This window comes from Accipiter gentilis, chromosome 28, assembly GCF_929443795.1.
Source record: "Accipiter gentilis chromosome 28, bAccGen1.1, whole genome shotgun sequence".
Lineage (NCBI taxonomy): Eukaryota > Metazoa > Chordata > Aves > Accipitriformes > Accipitridae > Astur > Astur gentilis.
In genome coordinates, this window is record NC_064907.1 from 8,204,594 (window position 1) to 8,227,874 (window position 23,281).

Consider the following 23,281-nt stretch of genomic DNA (forward strand, 5'->3'; position numbering starts at 1 on the left):
GAACCACAGGGGATATGGGAGTGCAGGGAGTAGGGAAAGAGACCATGGCTTCTTATAGGAGTGGAAAGTGAAAAAGTATGAAAGAATATAGACCAGATAACACACACAAAATGAAGGGGGAAAAAACCACAAAAACTGCATTAAAATCTAACTTCATTTTACATCAAGTAACACCTGTAACTGCAGCTGGAGTTATTAGAAGTGCTTGTCATTAGTTCCACTGAAATAGCATCCACTGGAATGGGTTTGCATGCATTTGCATGTGACTTGTCAGAAATAAATGTTTTCATGGAATTGTAAAATATAATCAGTTTGACTATCTTAAAAATCAAAGCTATATGTAAGATGAGCACTTCCTTCTTCCTAGTGATTGCAAGAGTTAGGCTCCTATGTGAAGTCGTTCCTCTTGTAGTGGACAAGCTGGCAGTCAGGAAGCAAGAACATTCCTAACCACAACCAGTAAATATGGGCTCTTTTTGCTGATCACAGAGACCACAAATAAGTTAAGGTTTTCTTACCTGCACTGATCAAAAGATTCCTCCATCTCACACATGAGAAGGTGCTCTGAAGTAATGAAGTGGGTAAATATTACACAGTAAGGAATTGTGCTGCACTCATCGTCTTACTGGTGGGGGAAGCTGTACAATATTCAGAGCTGATGTGAAGTATTTGTTGCTACATGAAGCCTATAGGAAATGTACTTCATTCAGGGGTAATGGAGTGCACAAAGAATTCAGGATCAAGCAACATGATGTAAACCACTGTGCTGTTTATGTAGTCTTTAGTTTCATTTTCATCCCTGCATCCTTTCAGTATTTAGCTGTCAGTATTCCATTTTATTAGCTAGGATTCTGCTCTGTCTGAATGAGGTGGAGACAGAATAGCTCTGCTGAAGGATTTTGGATCCAGAAAATAAATAAAAGAAATTTTTTTTTTTCTCATTATATCTAACATATAATACACTTCTTTCATTTTTTTGGTCTCCTATTTTCTGTTTTAAATATTGGTTATGGCAGACTAATCTGTATGAGACTTGAATTTTATCTAGAATTAATTTTTAGCTAAAATCTTCTTAGGCTGAAATTTTGTGATTTCTAAATATAAAGTAAAAATAAATAAAACCTTGTATACATGTTCTTACAAACTTATTTGACTAATACAGTAGCAGTTCCTAATAAAATTCTTATGCAGTATGAGTTAAACACACAGTTTAAAAAATGGGTTTGCCATTTTTTCTTTAATGTGCTAGTTCCCTGGCCATTGAACAACCTCACCCTGAGTATCTCATGCATTTTGTATATGATGTGTGTTGCATAAAGTGGATTTTATAATTATTTAATGAATCTCTGTATCTGACCCATCATTTTACTTACAATACTGGTAGCATTGATCCTGTATTTAAAGCTGTTTAGCATAAAGGGCAAAATCAAAACAAAAAAAAAAGCTAGCAGTAAAATAGAGATGAAGATTTCTGGTCTGCTGTGTTTGTGAGATAGTAGCAATTTGTGTTATTTTATTGTTCCAGCCGTTTACCTCTGCAAGCGGACAATGCAAAACAAAGCAAGGCTAGAGCTAGCAGACTATGAAGCTGTAAGTACCTGGGGAAAAGTAAATATCTCTGCTGGGCCTAATGAGCATGCAAAATAATGTTAAGCATGAGAACTACAGGCATTATTTGTGAAAATTTATTAGTTATCCACTTTTGCCAGCATATGGGACTGACAGCGCTCAGTAGTCATACATGCTGTTTGAGAGTCTGTAGTGAAGGCTAGCTGGGCAAAAATTGAGATTTTGGTCCACCTGTAATCTTACTCCACTCTGATCATCATGCCAGGATCAGAAATAACTGGTCACAAATCCCAGATACACCACGAGTGTTTGAAAGCAATTGTACTCTACACCATTTAAGGTTTGAATGAAGGATCTCCGGCAGCATTTTCAAAAGCAGTTGGTAGCTGTAGAAATATAAATCTCATTCTTCAAAGTGATGCTGGTGCTTGAGCCCTTGTCCCATGAGTTAGATGAGAGGCAAAGAGGGTCAGACTAGAGGCACTTCCCACTCCCTGAAAGTTGTGCTGTGCCCCAAGCAAGGTAAGATAATTGGGGCCAGGAAGAGCTGGAAAAAGAGGGAGTTTGATTAGCTGATGAGGATGGCACTTGCTAAAGAGAGAGATGTCTCGAATTCCATCCCTATCCCCCCAAAAGCTCCTGAATTTTTCATGAAAATGTCAACATAAAATTCATGAACAGCCCCGGCTCTGCGCTGAAAGCTGTCCAGCTGTGCTACTGTGACATGATAGCAGGATAGTCAGCCAGGCCTCTCAACATGCCAAATACTCCAGCCGCAGCACCATGCTGACACACTTTATTGCTTCTTCTGGCACAAGCTTGCTTTTCAGTGTACTGCACTGTGGGGTATGCATAATTTTATACTTACATGCGTTAGAATATTCACCTCCAGTATACAATCCACAAGAGCCTTTACTGGCATTGACAAGATCTCTAGAAAGTCTCCTCTTCAATCTCTGCAGTCTTTATTTTCAATAAGTATATCACAGAGGTGCATTTGCAATGCACAGAAATACAGTTAAAGCAATGCTTTTTGTTAGGAAGTTTACAGACAATTTTTCACTTAGTCTCAGTAAAAGCAGTGCATGAAGGTAACTGCGGTCTTTTTGGAGGAAGATAAGAATTTCAGCCTTCTTCATGTTAAGACTGCATACTGCTGCCATATAAGCTGGCGGGGGAGAGATTGGAAAAGCTCTGCTACAGACAGTGAAGCTGTTCCAGCATCACTGGAGGAAAGGATTCTGCTAAGATTTTGTAAATCTTCATCCTGTTATTATTAGTAGGCTGTAGGATATACATTTCCTGTACAGTAGTGAAGATCTAGTCTGCATTTTTTTTTAAAATGAAGATAGCTGTGGAGGTCTTGGAAGATTCCTATACTACCAAAATACCGATAGCTTCTTATTGTATTGTTGTATTGTTGCTTCTTGTTGTATTTCAAATAAACTGATAGGCAGCCAACATTCTTCAGTGCAAACCATTTGTATAGATGACTGGTGGGAATTGTCATGTGGATCATCCAGTGTGGAAAGTATGGCTGTTATCTTTCAGTGTTGGTACTTTCAAAACAAGAATGCTTCTTTGTATTACTACAAAATTAGTCAGCCAGCACCTACTATATGAAAATGCTTCAGAAATCCCGTGTTCTGCTGAAGGTTGCATGCACCCGTGTCATCAGAGTTTCAAAACTAAAATAGTCGGGGCATTCAAAAGTAGATAGACCTAGTATTCCATCTTCTTTGGTGTCAAGCAAAGACTTTATATCAGATAAGTAAGGTATACTTACACTGGCACAGTTATCATGACTTGGATTGAACCTGGGTGGGCGATGGGGAGGAGCGAAATATAAGCTAAAAGCTATTATATAGTAAATAACTTACAACGTAACCCACTAAAATTGTGATGTATTTTCAGGAGAGTTTGGCCAGGCTACAGCGAGCATTTGCTCGGAAATGGGAGTTTATTTTTATGCAAGCTGAAGCACAAGCAAAGTAAGTTCCTTTGAAGGCGAGTTTTGGTTTTCAATGCTTTTTGAAGGGAGAGGGGGAGGGCAAAGTGATGGGACACTTCTTATGTATAAAATTACTGTCATTAAGACCGTTTCTTTTAAACATCCTATAACATTGACAGAGTCGACAAGAAGAGAGACAAGATAGAGAGGAAGATTCTTGACAGCCAGGAGCGAGCATTCTGGGACGTACACCGGCCGGTGGTGAGTGCCAGTGGGGCCGCTCTGCCTGTGAGCGGGGCCACTGATAAATGGCAGCCTCTGTGGAGCATCGGGGTAGCCTGGGAACAAGTAGAAGGGCTGGAGGGCCGGGGCTGGGGCCTGCCTCCCTTTTTTGGAGGATCTATAGTTTATATCATTCTACTGTTGAAGACTGCAGATGTGTGTACACTCAGTTTGGGGTTTTCGGTGAATAGATTTGTTGTGCCTGATTTCTTGAATCAGAAGATACCTGTCTTTGACTATTACCATCTCAAAGGTTTCCCAAGGTATGAGTCACACAACCAAAATTATCAGCATAGCTAAAAATACTTTTAAATAAATCTGACTTTTTTTTTTTTTTAATCTGCTTTTTTATTCACTAAGCCTTTCAACTTCACTCTGGTCATATTTCCAAGCTATTTTTAATGTACATAAAGGTTAGATATTGTTGGCTTTGAGCTGTGGGAGTCATACAGTGCCTAAACAAGATTTGTCTCAGTTCCTTGTCAAAGTCCATCTGAAACAAAATTTTTTTAAAAAAGGGGTCTTATATTACCAACTAATTTTGAGAGCTAAAATTTTGAGAAAGAATGTCAAATGTCACAAGACTTCCAATTAAACTGAGACAACTCAGTAATCACACTTTTTTTTGCTTTACTACAGAATTATATCTGTTTCCCTTACCTAGAGTTAAGCTTTCATTTTCTGCATACAGAGTTTGGTATCATTACTAAATATGGACTATATCTTCCACTGTGACACTAGCAAAGGATACTTAACTAAAACTAATTGTTCTGGGGAAGTAAAGTTAGGTGATGATACCTGTAGAAGAGGTGAATAGAGTGAGAAAGTTTGAAACAAAAAATAATAAAATTGGACATGGTCAGCTTGCATTTGCGACTGTGGAATTCAAAGAGCGGTAGAAGAAGTGGACTTTTAGGATGGATTTGGAAGGTCAGGTAGAAAAAGTCATTTGAAGTGAAAGATTCAAACGACAGTCATTAGATGCAAGAAGACTGGGACATTATTGTCTAGTGACTGGCATAAAATAAGGAAGGAGGACAGAAAACAGTCTGCCATCTGATGTTGAGGGAAGCTACCTATAGAATAGACACAGAAAGTTTCTATAGACTTGACAACTTTGAAGGTGCAGACAGCCTTTATATTAGTTGCAGAAATTAATCTAAGGGGTTTGAATCTCGGAATGAGGTATTTCCAGGTTTGGCAGAGAAGATGAATTGTTGAACTTTCAAGTTAAGATATAGGCAGACAATAAGGAGAGAATTAGAGGGACCAGAACAAAAGGAAATTGAATCTGATTAAGAGCTTTAGCTGAACTGTGGATAAATCTGCCTGGTCCAGCAGATGTTTTTAATCTGGCTGTAGATATAGCTAGGAAATATTGGAGGCAAAAGACTGGCTTACAGTCAGCAATGTAGGCTCCTGACTTTAGGAGATATAAATAGAAGAATGGAGAGCTTCATACTTTGACTAACCAGCTCCTCTCACTACTTAGTGAAATATTCATTTTGAAAACATTGTTATGAATTTACTGTCACAGTAAAAGCCAGAAGGTTCTATTAAAAAAATGAAAAATAAAAGCGGAACAGACTGAAAAGAGGAAGGTGATGCTAGAACTAATACAGTTTCTAATGGCTTTTCAAACCTCCCAAAAGCCACCAGAAAACTCACAGAAATGTTGCTGCAACTCTGGAGAGCTAATTTTGGAAAATTAGGTAATGTTTGCATAAGAACCTGGGGTTAATACTTATTTTTATTTACAGTTTTTCATCTTTTGATCAAAATTCAGAGGCTAGGGGCAGTGGCAATGTTGTTCAAAATCCACCCCAATTTAATTTGTTTTTACTCTCAAAAATGAATTTTGAGAACCAAATATTTCATTATTTGCTTTTTTTGCTTAGGTGAGTAAACAAGTATTTTTCAGGGGTTTTTTTGCAGGTGTCCTGGTCCCTAGTTGCTTTATTTATTACCTACCTGGCTACAGTCCTGGTACAGAACCTTTACGTATAGAATATAATCTATGAGTATTACATTTCCATTTTATTTCAAAAAATAGATAATTCAAGGTGATGAGAGGGATAGCAGAGGAAAGCAGGCCATCAGTCCAAAAGGACAGTGCAGCAGTGCGCTGCAGGAATGGGAGACATGAACAAAGAACAGCTATATGACAGTGAAACCAAGGGAGTGTAGCTGCAGAAAAAGAGCATGATTTGGGTATCAGAAATGTCACTGTGACTGATAAGTTTAAAATAAAGGAAAAGAATGAAGGTTTGATGTGTAAAGAACATTTGCCTCAAAACCCACCTTTATTTCATAGGTCCCAAGTCAAAGTCAATCCTGCAGCTGGTTACAGAAGCCCTAGAAGATTTATGCCATAGTCTGAGGCATAGACAGATGCTTGAAAGTCATCATGGCTATTACTTTTGATCAGCCGGCTGGCTAGTGCCCACAACTTTTTCCTAGGTTTTCAGACTGAGATGATGCTTGGAGATGAACCGGAGAAGGTGGATTTGGAGAGGAGTTTTTTTCAAATAGTCACCTGTTCTTCAATTTTCTTTTGAGAGAGAGCTAAGAGAACAGTTTTGATGTCTTACTGATCAGTTTCCATTCCAATATTTATTTAATTGCAGTTTCACTATGTATTTAATTTTTTATTTTGGTGTGTATTTTAGTGTAATGTGGAGTGTAATCTCAGTCATTTCTGTAAATTCCAGTTGCTGCTTTATGTAGACAGATTGTAGCTTGCAGCTAGAAAGAGCATGACTGAGCTTCAACCATAGGTACTGCAGCCTGCAGAGACTTTCCTGAATAACTTTTAATCTTACTAGTTCAGATACCAATCATAGTAAAACCATGGAAATGTGTGTCAGGGAGACCTGTATAAAATCCCTTCAGATCCTGAGCAGCAGACCTAGGATAAAGTCCATGCTATTATTTCTAAGGTATAGCCAGTACGTAACATAGGTCTGAGATGAATATCATTCACATATAGTGATGCATTTCTCTGTTTGATGGCACAGTAAACATATCTTTAAAGCCTTCCTTTTCTTTCCACCTGCCTAGAAAGTATATAATTTTCATGATTTTGAAACTTCTATCAATAACAGACTATGGAACTGAGTGAAAATTGGTTAGGAGGATTAGGGTGTTAGTCAAAAACAAGTAACAAATCAAGCTAAATCAGGGAAGTCAGTTCCCTCCAGGCAAAAGAAATTAGGAAGCTGCTCTTGTTTGAAAAGAAATGCCATGCTCCTGATTAAAGTCCTCATAAAAGAACTCATAGCTTTCCCGAATTATTATCTCTGTTTAAAACCCATAATCTTACACTTGTTAAAAAGGGACAAACAGGTACTAAAACAATAAATCCCCTGAAACATTCTCAAACCCACATAAAATACAGTAAGAGCAGAGTAGCTACAGCTTGCTGTAAAATTAACTCTTTGGGGTAGCAAACAAGGACAGCTGATGTCTTGTTGCTACAAACAATTCACTTTTCTTCCTGAGTTACACATTAATGTAATTTAAAAGAAATGCATAATAAGGGCCTGTTGGATACTTGTTGAGATTCAGACTAATTCAGAAGATAATGGGGGAAGTACCCTTTTCTCCTGAAAGTTATCTGTATACTTCTTAACTAATAAGTTGAAAAAACCCATATTTTCTCCAATGTATCTGACCTTTGTCATTAGTCAGATTATTGGTTGTATTGCAGTCATATTTAACGGGTCTGTGTGCAGTTGTTTTTAAAACAAAGATAGGAAATACTCAACAGCTTTCTAAAATGTGCTAGAAGACTACAGTGGTGTGTGTCCTTCTCCAAAGTTTAAACTCTGGCTATGGTTTAGTTATACTGTGATTTAATAAAGCATGAGCATGAGTCAAGGTGTGATCCAGTTCTGCCATTCGTAGCTTGGTTAAACCCGATCCACAGGACTTCTCCTATTGCTACCACTGGATTGTTGAATGATGGTGATCATTTTGCTTCTTTGTGAAAAAACTGAATAGCAAATATTGATAAGGGTTAGACTCGATGATCTTAAAGGCCTTTTCAAACCTAAATGATTCTATGAAAAGCAAAACCAATATTTGTGTGATTTAATACAGTAAGACAAAGTATCCAGGGTGGGTATGACTGGTAAGGACAGCAGCAACATTAAGGGCAAGTGTGGGTTTAAGATAATTCACTGATGATGTAAAATCCAGAAATATGTATGATTTCTGGATTTGGGGGTTTCATGCCATTGTTTCCTAGTAGCAAACTAGGAAAATAGTAATCTTTAAATTTTTTAAACCTTGTCACATCCAATACTGTTTGCTTCTCTCTCTATTTAGTTGTTTTATGAGATTCTACCTCCATTAATCTCATTTTATCTTTATATTTTAAAATTGCATTTTCTGTGGTCTGAACATGACCCTCAGCATCTGGGCCAGTAGATAATATTACTGAAGGTCTAGGGTCATGCAGCAGATACTCGCAATTATTTGTTCTGGGTCTTCTCTCTTCTCTTCTCTTCTCTTCTCTTCTCTTCTCTTCTCTTCTCTTCTCTTCTCTTCTCTTCTCTTCTCTTCTCTTCTCTTCTCTTCTCCTCTCCTCTCCTCTCCTCTCCTCTCCTCTCCTCTCCTCTCCTCTCCTCTCTTCTCCTCTCCTCTCTTCTCTTCTCCTCTCCTCTCCTCTCCTCTCTTCTCCTCTCCTCTCTTCTCCTCTCCTCCCTTCTCTTCTCTTCTCTTCTCTTCTCTTCTCTTCTCTTCTCTTCTCTTCTCTCATTGCTTTTGTTTTTAATGACTTTTCCATCCTGTCCTTCAAGATCAGCCTCAAAGACTCGGCAAAAGACTGCATTTATCTTGGCTAAGGTGGTGCAATCCTTCATTTCACACTTCGCGTGCTACAAATCCCAGACTTTTCTGGGCCAGTCACTTGTTTAGCTAAAGAACAGTTCTGTCCGCTTTATCATAATATTTTCAGAAAGTTTTTAAACATCTCCAGGAAACAAATGTGAATCATGCCATCTAACTTCTCTAGTGATGTATCCACATAGAATTTTCATGTCCTCTTTTGTACCTGTTTCACCATACATCCTTACAAGAGAGTTACGTCTTCAGCAGACAGGGAATGCAGCCAAAGCAGCAATTGTCAGTCTTGGATAATTACACTTCTGGTAATGAAACAAAGCCTTGTACAATGTTTTATTTTCAGAATATGGTTATAATGTTTATGATCCATACTCACATCTGTTTGAGGCAGATATTTATAAGCTAGCCTGCTAACTAAGACCTTTACGGAAGAATTTGTATTCACGTTATTTAGCATTGTTACTTAGTCTGGTACTTGAGTAAGGGTGGGACAGGTGGGGAAAAAGTGCAACAAACTGGAAGTGCTCAAGTTAAAACTGAGGATTATGAAGAGGTCACTAGTGAAATAGCTAACTGATTAGATGGTGGAAGGACACAGAGATGATGTTATGGTTTTTAGTAAGACCCAGTTCTGGTAGCAACTAGGAAAATAAGCTGAAGTAGTAAGGATAAGGAATTTTTTCAGTAAGAGCAATGTTTATACATTGATTTTTGTTTCTGTGGGAATTAAAGTTGCTGCTTTAATCCAAAGCATTCTGTCAAAGATCTTCTTGTAAGTCAAAAGGCAGATAATCAATTTCTAAGTGTTACCTATATTTGCCATCAACATTTTCAGAGACATGTAGTCAGACTTTCCTGTTGTCATTTCTTTTCAAGTGAATAACCTAAATTCTTCTGTATGGAATCCATAAACCAGCAGTTTTCTGCCTTTTGGGGTGAAAAAAATTGAGAAAGCAATAATGATTCTGAGTATTTAGCATAGGGGCAACAAACCAGACAAATTTAACAGGTTTCCTTATGCAACATTGTTGCAAATACTGGAATCTTCACATACACAAAAATCACATTAATACAGCCTTAATTAAAATTAATACTATTGAAGAACCTCTTGAATAAATACAGTGGATCTAGTTTCTGTACAATAATTTCTGGTTCTGAAAACCAGTCACTACAAACCTAAAATAGTCTATGGTAAATTAAGAGTAATTAGAAATTTGAAAATAATTAAGCATATAGATTCCATGAAGTAGTATATTCTTTAGTACAGCTTCTAGTTTAGTTTTGTATGACTTGTCTCAAAAATTAAATTTCAACATCCTTTTCATATGCATTTTGCATATTGTGTTTCTCTGACACAAAGACCACTAAAAGATTTTTTTTTTAAGATATTATGATAAAATCCTGTTCTCTTGAGGTGAAAGCCCAGCTTTGCACTAGATCTGTCCTTAAACAAGCAAGTATGAACATGAGAACATGACAATCCCTGTCACAGTTCAAGGTGCTCTATCTCCTATGGATTAATTTTCCAGTTTAATTTATTAGTACTATATTTCTTGAAAATCTCTGTATCTCTTTTTCTCCTGTTTCAAGTAGGTCCTTGGTCTCCACAGCCACTGGAATTGCTTGTGTGTCTGATACTCTCAGAGAAAAGATCTGAACTCTAGTTTGAGAAGACAAATAGGTATAAATGGGAAACTGGTCCAGCGTAGGTTCCTTTTTTTAGAAAGATGCTGAAAATCTTTGAAATTTTAAGTGATCCTAAGTTCCACACTCAGTGAGACTTTCCATCTCATGGTTTGAAAACCATCTGAGTTTTACCATACTGCAAACATAACTAAAGCTTGAACAAACTAATTGATCATATGTCTCTGTCTGATGGTCTTTGAACCTCATTTGTCTTGTCCAAACAAGAGAAACAAATCTTAGTTTTACCCATTAATTGCACTCCTTGCCATGTTTTGATTAAGTCCACTGCAGAACAACAGTGGAACTATTGCTATTTTGATAGTAGTCAGTGATCTTCAAATAAATCTGTGAATAAAGCATGTATTGATTTTACTGATTGGCCAAAATGGCAAGTTTTCTGTCCTTTACATGGGGCTATCTACAGTGGGTTTAACTTATGCTTAAATGCTTATGCCTTTCTCTGCAGTTTATCAAGAATTCATTATTTCTGCATCAATATATTTCTAGAGATGGCACAATCAGGTTTATTGCTCATTAATTTCTATTTAATAAATAAGCCTGGAACTTTATATTATTTATCTCTGTTCTTTAATGAGTAAAAAATGGAATTAGCTAACAAGGACATGTATTGAGCATTTAAATTCATTCTATGCTGCCTGCATAATTCTCTACTAAAACCTTCAACAGAACACTTAATCCTAACAAAGCTTTTATTAATTCTTACGAATTAAGACAATCCCTTCCTTTGAAGGAAGCGGTTCAATAAGATTTGACACTGAACATTCTGTGGCCTGAAATACCAGTTCAATGAAGGAATAAGAAAAAATGAAAAGCTGTATTTACTTAACTAAAACCCAATAGGTTGTATATAATTCTCAGCTGATATAGAGAGGTTTTAGCACTTAAACTGTGTATGACTAATTTGTTTCCATAATACTACTTGACTGTAGATCTCTATATTCAGGGATATTTGCAGCATATTGTCAGATGTATCACAAGTTTTTAAAATAGATTCATATTAAGGAATATAGCCAAATTTGAGGATATTCTATGCAAGTCCAGTTCCAAGTTGTATTCGCTTATTCCGGCATCACACTGAATCCATACATTGTATTCACCCTATATTGTGTTCCATAAAGATAGTATTTAGTAGCATAACACATCTCATTTAAGATACATAATGAAAAGGCTGTAGGAATTGGGGAAAATATCTAATGCTTTATTAGAACAGGCAGGTTTTAATAATTTTTCCCTGAATACCTGCCAACTTTATGAGGCATCTGGGGAATGAATTCTGAAACATGCTGCTACAGAATTTATACTTGAGAACAATCCTGGGATTTGCTTCCTAATCATTAAATATGATTTATAGGTGTTAATTGGAAGGAATAGCTGTACTTCCCAGATGAGCTAATTTCTAACAGAAGAAAGACTCCATAGGAAAAACTAGAAAAATTGTGAGCTAGTTTTAGAGAAGTTTGGGTTGGAGTTCTAGGGAGGTGAAAACTTGATAGAAGCTGTACACAAAGTCATCATCAAACTTACATGCTGCTTAGAATTTATATATAAAGTTATCATGGCCGTAATGGATTGTAGTCCTAATATTTCTTTCTGTGTTTGCTTCTTATTAGAATGATAATGCAAGTGGGACCTCTATAAAAGCACTGTAGCTTAACAGCAGGTACCAGAAGTCCAGTCATAGTGCTTGTGTGTCAGTGACACACCTGAATCAAAAAGGCATGTTTCCAAAGAGATAGTTATGCTAAAAGTAGTTGTGCAGAAGCTGGGAATATGTTACTATTAACAAAAAAATAAAAATAGAAAAAAAAGGTGTGTATGACACACTCTTTGAAATCCAACTAGAGAGAAGAAAAGTTGGTGCTGGTCCCTTCTATTACATGACAGTGTCTTGATACTTTTGTAAATCTTACAGTGCCACTACATATACAGCAAGAAAAGAACTACGTGGTATCATCAATCTCAACGGTGGAACAAAGACCGTATTCATTATGTAGCTAGACCCTGTGGTGAGGTTTGTAATTATTGGGCTATGGTACATTTGTGATAGATGGGCATAAGTTGCAAAATTCAAAAAGGTCCATTGCTTGTATCCTGATAATTAAACTCACCGTAATATTTTTCCTCTTTCTTCAGACATCTGCTAATTTACTGGGACCTTGTGACTAGTGATGTTGTCAAGTCCCAATGCTTACACACTTGATTTCTCAGAGTTATTTTCAAAGAACTGCTGAACCGACTGGAAATTGTAATTAAGACATAGACTTTTGGAGAGGCTAATAAAGTTCACAAGAGCATTTCAGATTAGGTACACCTAGTTGATCGTAAATGAAACCCATGATTAAGTGCTTCAGTTGTAAGTAACAATATTTTTTTCCAACAAAAAGGAAGTGGTTCCTGTAGCCCCGTTCCCGTAACCACTGGTTTGGCTTCACTGCCTTGGGTGGTGTGACAGAGGCCAGTGAGATCCCCCCCTAGCAGCAGTTTCAATACACATTCCTACACGGTTGCAGGTTCTGGCAACTATGGCTACTGGGTTTATTTTTTCATCAGTTAGTTGTGGTTGATTGATCTAATAGTTATAAAGTGAGCTACATTTCAAACAGCTTTTGGGTCCTATCAGACAACCACCAGAACAGTCTTCTGAAATTTGTAAAGGGTTGGAAATGTACAGCCCTCCTTTGACTGGACCTTAAGATAACAGCTGGTTTTCCAAATCTTGTTAAAAGAGCTGACCACTTGTACTCAGCACATTTGAAATGTTTCTCTGAGACTTCCTATTGCACCAGCAAAGTCATTAATAGCGCAGCGCTTCCACTGCAAAACCTTTTTACTCATTGACCCTGAAGTGTGTAAAATGAGGTAAAACCCTAAAATATCCAACTAATCTATATCTAAACCTCAACTTTTTGTTATAAGCCTTAGCGGGTTCTGCACACTCCAGTAACTTCCATCTCTGGGAAATGAAAAATTGGTGCATTGCAGGAGAATATAACCTGTGTTTTTCTTTGTGAGAGCCTTGGTTTTAGCCATTAGTGACAACTTACTCAATATAAGACTTTAATGTCTCCTTTGATGCTAGACTTTGAATGAGAAAAAATAAACTTTCCCACATAACCAGAGTCAAACTGGGTATTCCTCCACCTAATAACTCCTTTGGTTTGGGGGGGGTTTTTTTTTTTCAGCTGAGTACCACTGGAATTTTTTTCTTTGCCTCATTTCTTTTTTATAATCTTTCATGCCCTTATTCTCCCCTTGATTTTTTTAACTATGCACAGTTCAGCTAGCTACACAAGTAAACTGGAATATAAAAACGACAAATAAAAATGAACTCAGGTATTCTGCTTATCATTCACTGTCTATTTAGCTTCCTTTCCCTACTTTAGTAGTAATATGAATAGTGACTGTTGAGGTTTAGAAGACTCCTTTCCTAGAAAAGTGACAGATATAGCAACAATGACAGAAATAGCAGAATAGATTGTTCCAGAAGGCAACACTAACATTTGACACTCAGGAAATTTCAAATTTTAAGCTTACTATATTTATGATAGTCTGCTGTTACAAATAATGTAAAAGACGGCTTTCAGTCTCTGCCTTGTCTTTGTGTATCTGACTTTATCTTTTCCAACTGGAAGCGACGAACTGTCATGTTTGTATCCATGTCCATGATTTAAATTTATAGCGTTTAAATTTTGAAACCCTGGAGATCTTGAAATCTAGTATTTTGCAATTAAACTTAACAAGTTAGCCCATGCTTGCAAAACAAATAAAAATATCTATTTCATAGTGTATTGATACTGAAATGCAATGAAATTGCATAAGAGATGTGAATCAATCTGCCTAAGTATTTACTGCTTTAATGCACCCTGAATTTATGGGTGTGCATATTGAAACGAGGTAATTATTTTAAATAACACCTATGTGTTTTTTAGCTAAAGAGGCTGTGAAATTACATTTCCTTAAATCATCACAAGGTTTGTTTCTGTGGGTTGAGTACACACCACAGGCTGCCAGAGGGCAGAGGCAGCAGTAAGGATGCAAATGCCAGTGTTGTCTTTCCGTTCTGCTTTTGTGGGGAGGGGAAGGCAGAGTGATGAATTTCACAGTGCTGTGAATACTTCATTGGAGTGTTCTGCAAAGTGGATTATTTGAATTTCAATCCCTGCAGTTTGTGAAGATCATAGGCTATACCACAGAAATGTAGGTTGAGAGGGACCTCTGGAGGTCCTCTGGTCCAACCTCCTGCTCAAAGCAGTGCTAACTTCTAAGTTGAGGAAGTTGCCCAGGCCCTTGGTTAAATGAGCTCTGAAAATCACCAAAGATGGAGATTGCAAAGCCTCTTTTAAGCAACTTATTCCCTTTTCTTATGAAGAAAATTTCTTTAGAGCTAGCTGGAATTTTCTTTACTGCAATTTCTGACTATTGCCTCCTGTCCTTTCATGGTACACCTCTGGAGCAGGTCTAGCTCCGCAAGCCCCCTTTAGGCAGCAGAGGACAACAGTGAGCTCTACCCTTTTGCAAGAAGAAAAAAGTCTGTTCCTTCACTGGACTTTTCCATTTTGAATATACTTCTTGTGTTGTTTGTGGGGCCCGAAGCTAGTCTTGGTATTCCAGGTGTATCCTCATGACGCCGAGTAGAAAGAAATAATCACTTCTTTTGCCTGTCTGGCTATGCTATTGCTAATGCAGCTGGATATGTGGTTTGTCTGCATTGCTGCAAGGATATACTGCTGACTCATGTTCAGCTTCTCCCTCAGATCATTTTCTACAGAGCAGTGATACTGACAGACAGTTCCCAGCCTATTGAAATGCATGAGTTTATCCCCTCTCACATAAATGGGTATTTGTCTCAGCTACAAGAAAACTTCTGGTTAGTCTGGCTTAAGTAGATTCACAGTTAAATTACCATATTCTTTAAGAAAGAGAAAAACATCAAAACTTAAACTGATGTCATTATAAACATTAATTTACTGTCTGTTGAGAATTTCACACTTAAGAGAAGTTCAAGTACATCATAGCAAACAGATTTTGACACAAAAAAGTGTTGACAGTAGTTGATTTTGGCTATGTGGCCAGGCAATAAAAAGGGCCCTTGGAGTGTGCAGCTTTGTACAGCAGACTATAAATATTAGGTATTCTGCACTATTTGGATGGAAATGTAACATGGCTAAAGGATCCCATTTGATGTAAACAACAAATTCTTCCAAAGAGTTGCTACAGGTGCCAGACAATTAATTCACTGTTAGCACTATTACAAGGGCTTAATTAGTTAACTCAGTGTTGCCACAGTTTTCAGGGAAAGATTATAAATGTCGAGTGTATTTTTTTTTAACTAAACATACTCTCAGGTGGCTGTTGTTTTCAAATGTTGGCTGTAGCCAGATCCAAGGATGTAAATGCTTGGATCTGGAGTTCTTGGACCTCCTCTCCTTGCAGAGGCAGCTTCCTCCTTCCACTGTGTTTCTTGGCAGAATCCTATTATGCAGCCTCCTAGACAGCATCAATAGAAAGTTGTGCTGCTTGGAATTCATACTAATGTGATTATCCAATAAGTGAAGCAGAGATTTAAAAATCTTCTATATGTGTTTTTTTATATTATTTATCTGCATCCATTTAGCTCAGCAGTGAATTTATCATGACTGGACTGACATGTCCTTTGCTGTAAATTAGCACAATGGCATTTGTACTTTGAGATAAGGACATGCTAACAAATGGATGAAAAGAAACTAAGTTTCCTTTGAATACGTAACAGTTTTTCAGCCAGCTATTTAAAAACAGATGAGGGCCAAATTCTACCCTGGTTATGATCTTGCTGTATGACAATTTCAACAAGGTCACAAGACTTTCCTTGGGGGGGGGGGGGGGAACTGTTTTCATACAGAATATTAGTCCTGAAAGAAATAAGCATTCTATTTACACATATCGAAGAAGTTTCAAGTCTTCCAGGAAATCTGTTTGAAAACTATTTACAGTATTAGTATGCAAATTATATACTACACACTAAATGGGAATCTTGCAGCAGAGCACTCTGACAGGCATCTCACTATTTGAACTATGGTAGTCCAGTTAAAGAAGCAACACAAAAAGAAAACACAGCTGGATGTAATTGTATCCAAACAGATAGTTATTATGTTAATGGGGGCATATGAATAAAATGAAATGTTGTCCAGCAAAGGTTTTCCCACAAAGACTCTGTGTGCAAGATGTTCAAATAAGGCAAGCTTTTGTGTTTGTTTTAATTGAAAAGATGTGTGATATTTATTCCTAAAAATTGACAGATTGATTGTGGTGTCACAAGAGAAACAATAAATCCCATCTCATATCAAGTATCATTTCAATAAATACTCTTCAGCTGAGAAGAAAACATGAACTTTAACCCTAATTACATTAGGTACTTTCAGTGATATAATTTAAATCCAATTATGAGAGCAGCATTGTGTAGCAGTAGTGATATCTGCCTTAAACTCCTGTTGTTACCCAGGCTGTCAGGGTAATGATACACCCTTTTGCTGCCTTCCCTTTTGCACCGAAGCTTCCTGACGCTTCCCTGCCTGTACCTTCCCGCTGCCTCCCGTCCGTCCCACCCTCGTCCAGTTTCTGCCCCCGCAGGCTCTCGTGCGTGCCCCTGCTGAAGTATGCCGCGGCAGCTTTACTTCAGCGTGGGAGGTTGGAGACAGCCAGCTGCCAGTAAGACTCCACTAGATGCTGTAGAAGGTCAGTACTGGCCTGGGTCTCTTTCCAACCAGCAAAAAGCTTCGCCCCTGTTTCATTCCTAAAAACCACCCACAATTTCTTCTTGTGTCCCTCGCATCAATCTGCACGGCTCTGGCACGTAAGTTACCTGGGCAAGGTGCAAGATCTGTTCGGGCCAATTTACTGCCGGTGGACTTGAGATCTTAGAAAATAAGAGGCTTCGGGTGAGGTTTATGCCCTCCTTTTTTTTTCTGTTCCCCCCCCCCTCCATTTTTAGGACATGCTTTTAACAAACCATAACTCAAACCTAAACAAATAACAGTTTGTCCCTTATGTAAGTGTGCCTGCTATTCAAATGGTTGCATTCAAGGGCTGTAGATATTGTTAAAAGCCCATGTCTTCTTCACTGCCAGCTGCTGCCATAATCCTAAAGTAGATACATTGTTTTCTTTTTATATCTCAGTATACTGCCCTGTGAAATTGCTTTCTGCCTTTCAGTTGACCAACATGCAGAATTTTGTATTTTTCAAGCTGTTGTTGCCTTTGCAAATCACAAGTTATTCTGAGTTAAGAAACCTACCATTTTTGTTCACAGGCACAAAGTGTGCCTTCCCAAATCTAGCTCAATACGTATGTCAGATGCAGTCTTGAGAATATTATCTAAGTGCCTATTTTTATTCTTAGTGATGAGGAACCATTTATACTGCAAATGTAATACGATCATACACACATTAATTTATTACTTTAAAATAAAAACTTCTTTATTAATTTAAAAATCATGCTGGATAAAAGAAATCAGTCTGATTTAAAATATTTTCCAGAAGCAAAGTACCATTGGCCTATTTGATGAAATGTATTTGTTTCTTGGCTCTGCCTATATAAGAAACGTTTAAAATCTTTGTCTGTGAATATTTACAGTCACATCAAGCATTTTACATTATGATAAGAAGACAAAGCTTATATTATCAGTGTGATACTAAGCCCAGCTTGGTTGTCTGACAAGTAAATTCTGCATCTAGCTACTCCCATTAAAAAAAACCCACAAATAACCTACTTTAACCAAATATCTGCTCCCACTAGAGAGCAGATTTTGTACTTCCCACTCTCGGTGGCAAATGTGAGTCAATCAGTAGGTAAAACTCACCTCAGAGCATAACACTTATTATTAGTTGTTTCCAGCAATGGGTAAAGAACAGATTTCTGCACAGAGTTCATACTTAGAGGCAAGCGTCAAAGGAAGATGAATTAGGAGAAACTAGAGGACACGTGTCCTTCTGGATGCTACAGAGTTGTGACAATGAGTCTTTGAAGGCCAAATCAGATGTGTTGAGAGTCATTCTGTTTAGACTGCCAGTCCTCTGGTTAGGCTGCTGATGCCTGGTTTTGTTTTTGTTTGGTTTTTTTTTTTTTTTATAATTTTATTTTCTGAAAGATCAAATCCCATTTTGGAATTTTCTTTTAATCTTTTTTAAAAAAAGATCGTCTTTTAAAAAAGGTGACGCAAATCTAGATGCTCCTGAGCGGAGCCTGGGGTTCATAGCTGAGGTGGGTATTGTGCAATTCTACTTATTTTGTCTCATTGGGTCAACCATGCTTCTTAGAGCTAGAATGCACATTGTATGGCTTCCTTGGCAAAACAAAAGCAGAAATATATGATTTGTTTCTGTTATTTTGAGAATTTGTTTTATTTCAAATTCACGATGTCATGAGCTCTAAGCATGTGGTCTTCAGTGCCTCACTCCAAAATTCCCAAGTACTGCCAATAGCAATTTAATTTGACTTAGTACCTCTCTGTGCTGCAAGTGTGTCTTATAATACGCATTTGGATATTTTCTGCTCCTCTGTACATTGCTTTCAGTACTTTCAGCATAAAGATAGAGAGTAAAACTTGTCCTAAAAAACCATCCTAGGGTCCAGCAAACAAGGCTGAATAGCAAAAGATTCTCTCTTACAATAAGCCAGACAAAATGGTAATTGAGATGCTTCCTTAGACTATATGTTATTTAGATTTTAGGGACTATTGCATAAGGACATCAAGTTACTATATGCCTCTGGTTATTTATTTTCTTAGTCTTACAAACTGAAGAGGAGTATCTCAATGAAAATAGTATGGAGTTCCTTTGCAGTTTTTACCTTTGTGCTTTCCTTTCTTTTTCCTTTAATAGCCTGGATGCGTAAACACTACTGAAGTGGATATAAAAAAATCTTCAAGAATGAGAAATCCACATAAAACAAGAAAGGTAAGTATTGTTATTATATCAAAAGCAGCAGGTGGAGGTAATTCATGGCGTGAAGTTCCACAGTTTCTTAAAACAATTTTGTCTTACAGCTGCAAAGAACAAATACATGAATCTTTGTTATTATTTCATAAGCTCTTAAATGAATTAGTATTGACAAATTTGCTAATACTAAGTAAATGTTATCACATAAGAAAGGCTTTGGAGAAATACACAGAGAATGCAAAAATAAAATTCATTTTTGTTTGTGCTATTCATGTTGTTTAGTAGATTGAATAAAGAATGTTAAAATGTTTCTGTCAGTAATCAAGGAAAAAATAAATTAAAAATACAGTGTAAACTATAACAATAGTTCTTCTTGTGCTGGTCTTAATGAAAGGGGTGTCTCTAGTTTACAATTATGCCCCAAATGGATGACCAGAAATTGTGGAGGAAATTAGCTTCATCTAAATTAGGATCCAGACATGAACAGTGTAAGTTCTCTCGGGATGTATAGACAGATTGGAACAACACTTTCTTTCAAATCCTGTTGTCATTAATAATGTAGATTGACTCCAACTTTAAAGTACTTCCTTTGAGGTATATTTTCATGTCAACCTGTGGAAAAATATGTTTTGCAAAGGAAAGTGGATTTAGAGAATTTTTAGCTTGGCTTATTTATGGTAGTGAAAGGTCCAGATTAGCGTAATTTACCAAGCAGTAACTCCAAATTTGGATGTCATCCGAATAATTGACTGCAGTAGTCTGCTTTTCAGGATACTGTTTCTTCTTTTCTTACCGGTCATCTCCACTTACTGTAATAGCTACCTTTCAGTGTCACCCTCCATGTTTACTATGCTGTTAATATAGAGATATAATAAAAGTAGATCCTGTGTTCCATGGCATTATAAAATTGTGGGAGTCTTTATTTTACACCATGGTACAGAAGCACAATCTTATCTGAGTGCATGGCTTATTTGCAGTTTCTTTAGAAAAAGATGATCTTGGCGAACTTCTTGAGCACACTGTACTTAAATGTCACAGTTACTATGAGTATGTGTGGAAAGCATTGTCTGAAAGCAACTATTGTTGTTCCATGTTTTTTGTGTAGTCTGTCTATGGCTTACAAAACGACATTCGAAGTCACAGCCCTACCCACACACCAGTACCAGAGACTAAGCCACCCACAGAAGATGAACTACACCAAGAGGTTTGAAAAATAACTACAAACCTGTACTTTTAAATGAACATTTTAGGAAAGTAGGTATTAAACCAAAAATTATCGTAACTGGGAAGTTGTTCAGAACAGATCTAGCAAACGTTTAGTAAACCTTTTTCTTCTTTCAGGATATATGGGTTTAGGTATGTAACTTCTATTAAAGCTAATGAGACAGAACCTCACATTTTTTTTTATCTTGCATTAAACAGTTAAAGGCAGTTAGCAGCAGGCCACTTAGTGGGTTCTTTGTATTGCTAAGCCCACTAGCCCCTTTAGCAGTAGACAGCTTGTTCTTCCTTTCAACACTGATTCAAGGTTTGGGGGTATACTTACCTCCCCGTGTATGCACGTATGGGTTCACACATTTATCTACTGTTTGTTAATGCTTCATTAATCTTTCCTGAGATGTTAGAATTGAGAGAAGGTAAATGTCTGAAGAATTAGTACTTCTCTGCAAAAATCTAAAAAAAAGGCTAATTGGATTTCTGTTGATGAACCTTTAGGGAAAATGTTATATTGGGTCCTTTTTTTGTCTCTGTATGATCTCTTATCTTTGATGGAAAATTCCATTTATTTTAGAACTACACTGGTGAAATGTTGTTGTAACTCAGATATATTTCTCTTCTGTGCCTTAGGATAAATTAAGGTTAAATTACAGCCCTAATAAAAAAGTTATGGAAATAGAGTCAAGCAGTGAACTATTCATAAAACTCTCTGCCTTCCTTTCTTGCAGATTAAGCACTGGCAAATGCAATTAGACAGACATAGATTAAAAATGTCAAAAGTTGCAGAGAGGTAAGTATATTGTCACATCTTCTGGTTTTTCAATTAGACTGATAACTGTTGGGAAAATGTCAGTATGAAATAGCTTCAAAGAAAGAGATACAAGGGAGCTCAGGTGTCACAGAAATAACTGAAGAGAGTTTACTTTAAGTGGGAGGTGTGAAGTTCTTTTATTGATAAAAGATGGCCCAGATATTCCATGATACATTTCTGATAAACCCAAGAGTCACTGAAAGTGCCTCTGACTAAGTGATCACAAGTTCCACCGTGCACTGGCAGGGAGGCTAAATGGAAATAGGTCTGGGGTTACTGTTTCGATATTTCAAAAGGGCAATCACTGATAAAGCAAGGGAACTGATCAGCAGAGCTGGGTGAGGAGCTCATGCTTGAACAAAGTGAGTCTGAGCTTGCTTCAGGTCAGAGGATGTAACGCTAGTAGGAATCTTTCTCCAAATAAGACTAAACTTTGTCAGGAAGGCACTTGAAAGCAAATAAAACAAAAAGCCCCTTGGAAAGACTGACTACAGCTTAGGCAGAGAAGAGGTAGAGAAAAGGAATGCTCTATCTTACACATCAAATACAAAGATAGTGAAAATTGCAGAAAATTGAGCTGCGTAAGACTTGGTAAAGGAAATTAGGCCAAATGCAAATGGTTCTTCATCCTCTCATAGAATTTTGTCTATGTGTGTCTGCTTAGATATGTGTAGGTATGCATACACATACAAACACACATATATATATATTTATAAGGAGAATAGGTTAAGAATTTGTGTTTGCTGAACAGTAAAAATAGAATATGGATTAAATATAAATAGGAATGGAAAGGAAGAATACTTGTCCTCACTTGTCAATAATCTTTCAATAATTATGAGGCAAAAGGAAACAGAAAGCAGGAATAAGAGCATGGGAGATGTAAATTACCCAGAATACAAGCAGCTTTTAGTTTGTTCAACTGAGTCAGACCAATTCATGAATATCAAAGAATTTGGAAAGAAAATTGGGGGGTTTTGGAAAGCAATAGACTTGGGAGTAATGCCATTTGATTAGGAAATAATAAAAATGTTAACTGTATTTAAAAGAGGAATAAAGGAGTCATAGCAGCTGCAGGGCCAATAAATATGACCTGAATATCACGCAGTGTTATAGAACAGATTTTAAAGGAACTGATAATTAAAACTGTGGGGGTATAAAACATGTTCCTTTATGAATGCAAATGTGCATGGAAGAGATTTCTTGATTTAATTTATTAGTGCCTAAGGAGCATTAAAAGGAGCTATGTGGAAGTATTAGGGAAGTTTGTAGTTTATTTTATTTCAGCTCTTGATAAGACTTGAGCCACCCCTCCTTCTTCAGGGGTCCACTTTGAAAAGGCTTGAGCAAACATATTTTTGCCCTAGCTTTTAGCTGACTTCTGAGTGTGTACGCACCTGGCTACCATGGTTCAGCTGATGCAAGGTGACTTGTTAACTGGGGTAACCTGGTTCAGGTTTCCTTACCTCCTGACATGACAATGTTTGATGCTTTTGTTTTCCTAGTCTATTAGCTTATACAGAGCAGTATTTGGAATATGATCCCTTTCTTGTGCCCCCTGATCCCTCAAACCCTTGGATATCAGATGACACCACTTTCTGGGAACTGGAGGCAAGGTATATAATTTTGTTTCTTCTTTTGTGGTAAGGGGGTATAACAGTTTTTTCTTGAAATGTGAAGATCTCAGACAGAGGTATTGCAGGAAGATACTGAGGCAGAAGGGCAATGCAGCATCCTTTTGGTCTTTCCAGCTTTACTGTTTCATAAGATGGGAAAAGCTATGGATCAATAAATCTGTGTAAGAAGTTACAGTAACCAGTTTCCAGGGTTCCAGTGTGGGGAAAAAAAAGACACCTTTTAAAATCTGATAACATTTCCTAGTTGGAAGTCCTTATTCTTCTGTATAAATGCATCTGTATTACCTCCATCCTGTGTAAGTACTTAATAGCCTCGTTGCTCATCTCTGAACATTGCACAGATACGAGC

General features: G+C 37.2%; 1 protein-coding gene across 8 annotated transcripts in view; it reads left to right on the forward strand.

Annotated features, from left to right (window-relative positions):
* The window catches only part of RGS7 (regulator of G protein signaling 7), a 247,291-nt gene that overhangs the window by 200,552 nt on the left and 23,458 nt on the right, over positions 1 to 23,281 (forward strand). For all 8 annotated transcript variants that reach the window (XR_007509825.1, XM_049830713.1, XM_049830715.1 and 5 more), the window contains exons 7-13: positions 1,526 to 1,590; positions 3,484 to 3,560; positions 3,700 to 3,781; positions 19,213 to 19,287; positions 20,375 to 20,473; positions 21,216 to 21,277; positions 22,801 to 22,911. Coding sequence is in view for 7 of the 8 variants with exons in the window: in XM_049830713.1 (XP_049686670.1) it covers positions 1,526 to 1,590; positions 3,484 to 3,560; positions 3,700 to 3,781; positions 19,213 to 19,287; positions 20,375 to 20,473; positions 21,216 to 21,277; positions 22,801 to 22,911 (571 nt within the window). In the remaining variant the exon portion in view is untranslated. The remainder of the gene's footprint in view (positions 1 to 1,525; positions 1,591 to 3,483; positions 3,561 to 3,699; positions 3,782 to 19,212; positions 19,288 to 20,374; positions 20,474 to 21,215; positions 21,278 to 22,800; positions 22,912 to 23,281) is intronic.